The sequence below is a fragment of the Rattus norvegicus genome, chromosome 5, assembly GCF_036323735.1.
Source record: "Rattus norvegicus strain BN/NHsdMcwi chromosome 5, GRCr8, whole genome shotgun sequence".
In the NCBI taxonomy this organism is placed as follows: Eukaryota; Metazoa; Chordata; class Mammalia; order Rodentia; family Muridae; genus Rattus; species Rattus norvegicus.
Window position 1 is genome coordinate 129,092,501 of NC_086023.1, and position 10,886 is coordinate 129,103,386.

Sequence of the window (10,886 nt, forward strand, 5' to 3'; positions counted from 1 at the left end):
CACTTACAATTATTTTTGAAAATTCAAGAACTGGAGAGATACCAGAAGACTGGAAAAAAGCAAGTGTGGTACTGATCTTCCATAAAGGTAAGAAGAGAGAGAGTAGAGAGTTACCATGCTGAAGTGTGGTATCAGTAATCAAGCAAAAGACTAAGGGGAAACCTGTAACTACACAGGAAAATAAGGACGTGAGCAAGTGACAAGTTAAAAACAAACAGTATGCCAAAATTCCTGGCTTTTCTGTTTCTTAGAAAACTAAGTTAGCATATTAAGCTCTTAGAGAAATGATACCATTTTGCCTTCCTATCAGATGACTTAAAAGTTCACTTAAACAAAAAAGTATACTAAAGAAACAACTTAGTAATTTTCCCATGCTTGTGTTTCCAAGTGAAGAACACTAATGGCATCCGTGGCTAACTGAGCATCCTGAAACATTTATAGCCCTCATGGTTCACTTCAGCTACAGCACAGGCCTCGGAAGTACTGAGGAGCACTGAGGGTAAAGATTTCTATGTATTCTTAACCCTAAAGATATAATATTCAACTATTGGTTCATTTGGGGTCAAGATAATAAATTTTTAAATACTCATGAAACTGAGCATAGTGCTGAACTTTTTTCTCCACTGTATTTTCTGGAAGGCATTGTTCCACAGCTATGGACTTCAAATAGGCTCTTTTATCCACATGGTAGCTATTAGTTTCCTACCAGAAACTTCTATGTATCCCAAGAATCCCCTAAAAGGTCTTTTCTCATAATTCTAAGTAAGCAGTACTAACACTATGGATTCACCATTAATAAGACATATTGAAAAAGTTTCAGAGTACTATAAAGTCTGTTACACACTTATTCTTTCTCATTTCATCATTATGACATTGTAAAATAGTTATAGGCAAAGCTCGGGCCTAGAATCCTAGCACTTGGAAGGCTGAGGCAGGAGGACAGTTGAAAGTTCAAGGGTAGCCTGAGCTACAAAGTGAAACCTTGTCTTAAAAAAAGAAAAAAAAAAAAAAGAAGGAAAGAAAGAAAGAGAAATTAAGAAAGAAAAAAATATGAGAAAAAAAGAAAAAATGTAAGACTGGCACTGAACCCATTTTACAAGGGCCTACTGAACATCTAGATCTTCCACTAGTATTTTTTTATTGAAAATACATTTTTTATAACAATATATTCTGATTATAGCTTCCCCTCCCCCACCTCCTCCCAAACTAGGATTTTTAATTAAGATTCTAACCCAATTCTCTACTTACAAATACTATACTTTTCTAGTAAGTTTTTCAATACTATTTGAAAAGTCTGTAGCAGAAGGACACTGAACATGTAATCTAAAATTCCTCTAAGGGATTAATGTCCTGGAACTGAGCACAAAAAACACTAAGAACTGAACGTGTTCTGAATCCTGACTGGTCAGCTCAGCTCATTGGTCCTGATTCCCCATCCTCATGCACAAGATGGCCTAGGTGATCTAATGGTAGTTGTTCAATTTCCTTTCTAGATCTGAAGCCTTGGGAGCCAGAATTCACTTCTGTAATCCCCAAATCCACACAGTAGAACTTCACAGGTCAATCGACCTGACAGATTTTAAAGAAAGAGAATAGAAGGCTGATGACGAATATATAAGTCACATGCAGGCTTTCTTAGGGAATATACAATCAAGAAAAAGACACAAGCACTAAGTGTACCGTTCATTCCTTTCAGAAAAGAAAGCAAACAGTAAGCTGAAGCCCTGAAGAAGATAATGTATGGTATAAAATGGTAAAAGCAATAAACAAAATGTGGCAACATACAGCCTAGACACAGACCAGAAGAAAGAACCCAGTATGAGTAGTGCAGTAAACTGCTGGTTATTTTGCCTAAAACACAGAATGTAAGTTATATCTAAAAATTACCTTGGTAACCAAGAGTCAAGTAGCACAAAGAAAGCTTCCCCTCCACTGAAGGTTAAGGTGGTTAAACATAACTCTAAAACTGTTTTTAGTTTTAAATATATGCAGAAAATAGCTTAATGCTTAAGCTTTTGTTTTGTTTAAGAGAAAAATGAACTACAAAATCTAAACTGTCACACAGATGTGACAGAAATGGGTTGTTTCATACAAGTCAATGAAGAATTAACAATCAAGTACAGACACCAGCACTAAAATTCATGGGTTGGCACATCAAATTAATACTCATTATGAAATTCTATCCACCTTTTCACTGTCAGAACAAAATCTAAATAGAGACTCCATAAAGTGATATGGTTTTTAAAAATAAAACAATTTAAGTTTGGGGTATACAGGATTTTCCCTATTAAAAATAACTGATAACTTTTATAAAAAAAAGTCTCCCAACTTATTCAGTAAAACTACAAAAAAAGAAGTTAGAGTAAATGAACAGAAGCCTGAAGCTTAGAAATACAACATCCATTTCATTTGCCTGGGAAAGTCTTTTTGCCTGCTATCGTGCACAATTACCCATCATTCTCAGAAGTGCCCTAGCATGGGCACTATGGTTATTTTCCTCATCAAGCTCTTGTGGGACATGTAACTTATGAAAGACACAGAGTTGCCTCAGAAAATTCAGATGTAGCAAATTACCTTTAAAAAAAATTAAAAGGGTTGGGGCATAAAAAAAAATTAAAAATCACGGAAACGTGAGTTTACAGGCCTTCATAAAATAGTCAACACTGATGCGTATCTCACTCACATGAACGGTATGGAAACTGCATGTTTTAGAAGTCATTTTGGCTTCACATTGTAAGCTGTATTGTTTTGTTTTGAAGACAGGGTCTCAACTTTATAGCCCTGGATGTCCTGAAGCTCACTCTATAGTTCAGGCTGGCCTCCAACTCACAGAGATCTACTTGCCTCTGCTTCCAAAGTGCTGGAAAGAAAGGTGTGCCCGACCACTATCCGGCTGGCTGTAAGCTATGTTTTCAAAAAGTCTGTCTGCCTGCCACCCCCCCCCCCGTCTCTGTCTCTCTGTCTCTGTCTCTTTCCTCCTCTCCTCTCTTCCTCTCTCACTCCTTCTCAGAAATCAAACACAAGGCGGAAAAAAAACCCATGAAATCCTGTTAGAGGAAAGAGGGAAATCAAGAGAGACTCTTATCATTTTAGTTTGACATATTTAATTTTTCAAAGTATTTATTTTATAAAAATTAAAAATATTCAGAAACCACAATTTGTACATATTTCTCAAAGTTTTATATGCAAAGTCACCAAAATTATTCAAGATTATCTATGAAATCCTAAAAGATGCCCAAAACAAAACAAAACTTGGCATTGCTTGGGTATTGCTGAAACTCCCTATCCCCATTCCGAGAAAAATAAATCATAGCCACAACGCTTAAAGGTAAAGCACCAGGCAGGAAAAGGCCCCGAGAACAGCCCCTGCTGTCATAATAGAAAAAATGTGCCCCTTAACAAAAGACAAGACACTGAGGGTTCCACACCTTCCGGCCAACACACTCATGACTCACCATCTATCAAGCAAACATGAAGAATAAAAGTATACTACTTGGTGTTTTTGACCATGAGGTGTTTGCAAACAAAGCTTTTCTTCAGAGACAATTGGATTAGCTGGGGTTTGTTTATTATTATTTATTTTTATTAACCTGCAGGATTTTTTTGGTTTTGATTTTTTATTATTATTATTCTTGGGGTGGGAATATGTCATAGAATGCATGAGGAAGTCAGAGGACAACTCCGTGGAGTAGACACACTGTCCCTCCACCTTTATGTGGTTTCCAGGGATGTCAATCAGGTCATCAGATCTACATAGCAGGGGCATTACCCTCAGATCCATTTCTCAAGTTATCAATCAGGTTCAGCTGACTTAGCATTTGACTAAAGTGTGAAGGACAAACCTTCTTCTTCCTTTCCCCAGCCTCAGGTGCTAACAGTTTACTCAATCTATTCTAAAGGTCTACTCGTTTGAGGTAAATTTCCTGGAACTATGCGCTCTCTTATAAGCAGAAGAAAGTAATATTAACCATGTAAGCCCATAAGCCGGGCATTTAGGCAAGAACTGAGAATTCTCCAACAACTTCTGAATAAACAATGTCTCCTAAGCAAATACTCTATGGTCTTCTAATGTGACCTGCACTCTGTACAGCAGACAGCTGACAGATCACCACAGGAGGGCCTGCACGACAAACCAGTCACACCACACAGGAGGGCCTGCACGACAAACCAGTCACACCACACAGGAGGGCCTGCACGACAAACCAGTCACACCACACAGGAGGGCCTGCACGACAAACCAGTCACACCACACAGGAGGGCCTGCACGACAAACCAGTCACACCAAAAGTTTGTACCGCACCAAACAAAACAAAACTGCCTTTAAAAGAGAGACTCCACAACTGTCCTGACCTTATCCCTTAAAACTGCATCTGACAAAGCTGTCTTTGGGTAACTGATTTCTACTGCCAGTGGATGTCCACTGGAAGGAAACACGGGCACGGTTCTGCTACCACTGCACAAAGTACACACAAAATTATCCAATTTAAATAGTTGGAAGTCTACCAAGATAACCCGAATTAATTTGTTCTCTATTGTGTTCCCCAAGCTAGTGCTTAGTTTGTGGCAAATATTGGAGGGGGAAAGGTTGGTGACTATGGAATCCTGCAGGATGCTTTCTTAACAGTACTTAACATAAAGTTGTTCCTGGAAGTCCTCTATCAGCATCCCTTGAAACGATACCTTGCTCAGTTATTAAAGACTACATGAATGCTGGGATCGGATGTTGTTAAGATTTTTAATATAAAAGGAGAAAAGACTATCACAACAATGGTGGTGTGACCCAGAAAACCATGCTATGACAACTGTCTTACCCCTTCTACATTCCATCCTCTCACGCCAAGTCTTGTCACAAGCACGTTTTTACATGTGCTACTCTGGCCTTTACAACCCTGTGACAGTAATTATTTGTTCACTGAGCATCTTCTGTGACTATGTGTGGATGCCCTGCAGATGCCAGGTGAAGTGGACACTGATCCTGACCTAAGAGTTTCTATCAATTTGAGGAGCTCAATGTTGATCTAGAGCAGTGGTTCTCAACTTGTGGGTCAAAACCCCTTTGCAGGTCCGAAGACCCTTTCACAGGGGTTACATATTAGACATTTACATTACAACCTGTAACAGTAGCAAAATTAAAATTATGAAGTATCAATGTAAATAATTGTATGGTTGGGGGGGTCACCACAACACAAGGATCAAAGCATAAGGAAGATTGAGAACCACTGGGGGTAGAGTATCTACTCCCAGTAGGGGAAGGAAGTGTGATGGGAAAGGCATCAGAAGACTTGGAGGAAAAGCAGGCTCTGGACAGAGCATTCAGGGCTATGCAAGCCAGAGATTCTGTGGAACAGCAAGGACTGAGCCTGAAGGAAGTACAGGGACTATACACAATAGCTACAGCATGATACAAAGCAGAGACTCACTCAACAACATTACCCTAAAAGTCCTCTTTTGTCCCTTCTTTACTCTTCTGTCAGTGCCTCCCAAGGGCTAAAGCCAAACAAAAGCCCAAGAATAGAACACTGTATAGCACAGAGGCGACAAAGCCTTCTGAGGCACACCAAGAGAACAGAGAACGATTCTAAAAGGAGCAGCAGCTCAGGTCACACACTCAGACTGAGGGACAAGGAAGAATCTCTCTCTAAGAGCATTTTCCAGATCTAGATGCTAACTTCAAAGGAAACCAAAATTAGCAGCTGAGTCAGGAAAATCCTAGAGTTTGAGGAGCAAGGTGAGCAGTGGGTGATACATCCTGGGGCCACTGACAGAAAAAATCCCCTTACGCTAATTTCCTAGATTCCAGACTGTTTGGCAAAATCTTGGTTTCTGGAAGAATCCTTCTTCCACTACTTATAGAAGATGGGGGCAGGGTGGGGTGAGCTGGTGTGATGTGGGGTGTGTGTGTATGTAAATTAGATTTTAGGTTCCCTTCCTTCCTGTTCTAGGAGCCCCTAAAGCAAATGCCTACAGGTTAATGTAGGTTTAGGCAGACAGTGAATACTCCATTACACTGGAGGGCCAGTAACTGAGCTCACTTAAATAAAAACAGGAAACTGTACATCTATGAATATAGAAGAACCTATAAGACAAGGTCTTCTATGGTATGACAAAAAAGGCTAAAACTTAAATGAACTACTGCAACTTCAAAACTTAGAAAGATTAATGTAGTCAGAATTTAAAACAAGCTCTAGAATGCTAAGAAGCAAAGCAAAACAAACAAAAACCAGTAACTCAGTTGAAAATGCTTATTTCACAAAAACAGAACAAGCAATAGTCAATATAATAAAGCCAAGTTCTTTAAAGTGTCTCCAGAAATAAGTAAACTTCAAGGTCTGGACTGTCTGTCGTTGATGCTCACTGTCTCTGTGTCTGTCTGTGTCTGTCTGTCTGTCTGTCTGTCTCTTGTCTCTCTCTCTCTCTCTCTCTCTCACACACACACACACACACACACACACACACACACACACACACACACAGCAGCAGCAGCAGCAGCAGCAGCAGCAGCAGCAGCAGCAGTCACCACTTACTCATGGCAGAACCACGTTCGTACTGGCTCTGTGAAGGCCAGGCGTTTATTAGGTTTCCAAGGACACGTTTAAGGATAATGGAGGAAACAGCAAATAGAGTCAAGCATGGCTCTTTTTTTTGTATTTTGGTTTTTTTTTTAAGATAGGGTTTCTTTGTGTAGTCCTGGCTATCCTGGAACTTGCTCAGTAGACAAGGCTTGTTTTGAACTCAGAGATCCACCCACCTCTGCCTCCTCAGTGCTGGGAAGAAAGGCGTGTGCTGCTCTGGCACCCAACCTTTAGAAATGAAAATGTCGCCCCTTTCTAATTCCCTTGCATGCTTCCTTCTCTAGCATGCTTGCTTCTTCCTATGATACAGTGCACCTAAACCAACCTGGGCTAGTATTGCTATTAGTATTATTTCAACTACATCAGAAGTCATATAGATATGGGGGGTTGGGAAGACTCTAAAACCTGCCACCATCACAGCACTGTTTCTAAACATTTTTCCAATTCCCTGTGGCACTTGTAAGCAACCAGTTCAATGACCTAAGGACAAATTTAATTCATGGCAGAAAAAAAATGTCCTTCCAGTACAACTGAATAAAAGGTTTTTTACATTTATAATATAATTATTCGTATTCTGATCATTTATATCAAGTTCAAAGGAAATTTCATTTCCCCAAATTCTGGCAATTAGACAAATGCCAACATTCCTCAGGAATTTGTGAAGCCAGTCGTGTCCCCCACCCCACCCCCCCCACCCCCCCACCCCCCCCGGCCAAAGGAACCATTTCTCTTGTCACTGACAGAAGGGACAAATATGGTGCCTATTAACATACCAAATTGCATGCTGGTCTCCAGGCTCCCTTAGTTCTCACAAGTACCTGCTACATATATCAGGGTTCACACTAAGCGAACATTCTAGCTCTTTCACACACAGGTCCCCCCTAAACTTCCTCCAGCTCAGGAACCCCCTCCCCAGCTTCTCAATCTCCTTATAACCCTGCTATGTCAGCTATGTCCTTTCTAGGTCTTCTGGGTCTTCATTTCTCACATATACCCACCCCTTCTCATGGCCTGAGTCCCAGTCTGCTGGATATGTTCAGTCTACTTCTTTGTTTCTCTGTGCTGGATTATTCCAGATGCCCCTGGCTGCTCTATCCCTCATTTCTACAATAAAAACGTTCCCTGTAACCAGACCATGGAGTGGTCAAGTCTTCAGTTTATACAACTTGCTAAACACCTACAATGTTCTACTGGGCTCAGAAAGCTAAACTCCAAGTACCACACTTGCAATTGCTACACTCGTGAACTGAAGGGCACTTAAAAGTAATCTGAATTTCTCACCTTCCCCTTTTCTCTCAAAGCAACAGGAGACTCTAGAATTCCTTTACCCACAGCTAGTCTTAAGAACCAGAACCCTTCTCTCCCTAGGCAGAAATATTGTTTTAGACTTTTTCCTACGTTAAAGAAATCCTCTGATCAGGCCAGGGTGTAGTGGCACATGCCTGTAATCCCAGCATTTGGGGGACAAAGACAAGGAAATCATGAATTCAAGACAAGCCTGAGCTACATGAGAAGATTGTCTCAAACAGACAAAAACTAAAACAAAACAAACAAACAAACAAAAACCTCTGAGACCCTTGTCTGAAGGCGGCAAGTCATAAACTTTTCATTTGGAAGGAGTCCTGGCGTCACCCAGAAGGAACGCTGCCCTGACTGACCAGTAAGACTCCAGACAGGCTTTTCCTTAGAGCTATTTGCATTACATCACAGCTCTTGATCCAATCATACACTATATGCAGCTATCCACAGATAACTATATTCAACTTACAGAAATAAGACAGTTTGTCCTGGGTCTTTGGGTGTTCATTGTGAGGACCCTCTGTCATGCAAAACTTTAATCTGGTAAATCTGTTCAGTATTTCTCTCCCGGGTAAGGAAACATAAGGAAGAGACCAGCCTACATAGCCAGACACTTCATTAGTGACAAAGGCTCCAGGGATACAAAGATGAGTAAAAACTTTTATTGCTAGCAAATTACAACCTCACAAGAATCAGATATGGGAACCAAAAATTAACATTTACCAAAAGCTATAAGAGAAATGAACACATTCTGTAATGGCACATAAAGTACCTCATTGCCTTCTTTTACACATTTTACCTTTCTAATTCAAAATGTGGAAAATATGGGTGCTATGCTCTAGGATTCAACCCAAAGCTTAACCACCTGAAATGTGGATTGTAATCTAAGTAAAAAGGAGAGAACGAAGAGAAAAGGGCTCAGAGGCTAGACAGGCTCTAATGAGAAACTGCTCACAGGGAACGCCTGGTTTCAGACAGCTGAGATGAATTCATACCCACTGTGGAGGGCCTTACAGGGATGCCAGGAACTGGATGTGGAAAGGTGCCCAAAGCAGAAGCATGGCGGTGACTCAGTCAATGTGTTTTTGAGTGAAGAGGATGGGTGTGGCTTGCCTCACAGTCATCAGATTTCCCAAAAGTCTAGCTGAGAGAGGGCAAAGGACTCAGAGCTGTATCATAAGAAAACATGTCAAATCCAAGAGATATTACTAAAGCTGAAAGCCTCAGACATGGGGAATAAGGTGCAGGGAAAATCACTTTATATGGCTGAGTGGTCGCCTTTGTTAAAATACTTAAAGAGGAAGATTAGCTTTAAGAATAGCTTTAAGAATTTAACTGTCTAAATCTTTATTGAAAAAAATTTCAAAAATATAATTTATGCTAAGTACAGTAACAATAAACACGTTCCCTTGTAGCATAAACATTACTATGAACATCAGTTACTTCTCCACAGTGCAGCATTCAGGGATAGACCCTGACCCATCCCAGGGTCCATCCTCGAATACTTTAGTATAAACATGTGATTATTGTCATCATCGCTACCTTTCTAAATCAAAATGTAGAAAATATGGGTGTGGTGGTATACCTGCAGGAAGGTAACCCCTGCAGGAAGGTCAAGAGTTCAAGTACCATACCGAAATCCTGTTTCAAAAAGTACAAACCACACAACCAACTTTCCAATGAAAAGAGATCACAGCAAACAAATCTACCCTGAACTAAACCTGCAGATCTTCAACATGACTGTGCTCAATTTAGTTTTCAGCCTCTCACTTACTAAGACATGCTTCAAGTACAAAGTCATTCCTGTTCAAAACTGACTCAGGGCACTCAACTTCAAAAAAAAATTGTTTCTTGTTTAAATTTTCAAACTAAAATCCCTTTCTTAGTGATGTATGCCTGACCTGGAGTACATTAAAACAATCTGGCTTCTATTTAAATAATCTCTTGTAGAGATGCACAAAAAAAAAGTTTAAAAATCGTCCAAATAAAATTAAAAGATAAGAATGTTAGTACTAGTAAGTATGGGGTCCTAATGGTTGTTCCAACACAGGCCATGTTGCAAAGGATGACCTGTGAGCAATTTCATGAGAGCTCCCATTTTTTTAAAGTCGCTGCGAACGTTTTCAACTGCAACTACCACTTTAAGACCATTGCTAGCTTTCCCACTGAAAAGCCTGGAAATACTTACTTGGCTTTCAATTTCTGTAATGCAACTAAAAATGTAAAACAATTTAATCATGCAGTATCAAGTCCACATTAAAAAATGTTCTTCAACCTAAATCTCAAGCTTTCAAGATTAAAAAAAAATTAAGTACAGCAGGAAGGTCAGCAGGGGCCTTCCCTTCCTGCTATATTAATCACAGGCAACTTTCCGTAACTGAGCTAGGGCTGACAACCTTAAAACCTTCGCTACAGTTGTTCCATGAACCCCAAAAGGTTATATTGAAATTCCCAAAATATTTGCAGCAGCAACTTAAAAACAAAACCACCTCCCTCCCTAGCCACCTACCCACCAACAGCAGCATCCATCACTGACACACAAATGCAGGGCCAAGCTCCAGCACAACGCTTAAAAACATCCCAAATTCTAGTTGGCCTGCAAGGGAAGAGTCTACATTTAATAGGCGCTGGGTCAGAGTTGAGCTTTCGAGTTTAGAGCTCAACTGAAATGATTGTGAGTCAGTCAGCCTTCTAAAGGAGAACCGAGTTCCACAGAAGTCTTTCCTAAACAGGACAGTGGCGCCACAGAGGGGAGCTTGGGGGCGTGAGCTGAGGGGAGGCGGCCCCTCGCCCGGACCGAGGGTCTACTCACTCCACTAGCGGCCAGCAGGAGAGCCATTCGCCGCGGCCCGCCGTCGTCTTAGGGGAGGGGCCCCTCCCCGCCCCGGATGCCCCTCCGCGCCCCGCACCCCAGCCCAGGAGCCGCCTGAGGACGCCCTCTCCCGCCCTCTCCAGCCCTCCCCCTGCGCCGCGGCCCAGGCACCGCCCCGATTGGCTGGCCCTGGCAAAGAGGCC

General features: G+C 41.1%; 1 protein-coding gene across 13 annotated transcripts in view; it reads right to left on the reverse strand.

Moving 5' to 3' along the window:
* Positions 1 to 10,886, reverse strand: part of Osbpl9 (oxysterol binding protein-like 9) — a 143,063-nt gene that overhangs the window by 44,725 nt on the left and 87,452 nt on the right. For 3 of the 13 annotated variants that reach the window (XM_039109562.2, XM_039109561.2, XM_039109559.2), the window contains one exon: positions 8 to 76. The exons of 2 other annotated variants lie outside the window; for them this stretch is intronic. In XM_039109562.2, the coding sequence (XP_038965490.1) occupies positions 8 to 76 (69 nt within the window). Of the gene's footprint in view, positions 1 to 7; positions 77 to 10,380; positions 10,588 to 10,683; positions 10,823 to 10,886 lie in introns of those variants that run through there. 8 more of the 13 variants (XM_039109568.2, XM_039109566.2, XM_063287389.1 and 5 more) reach the window with 6 other exon arrangements.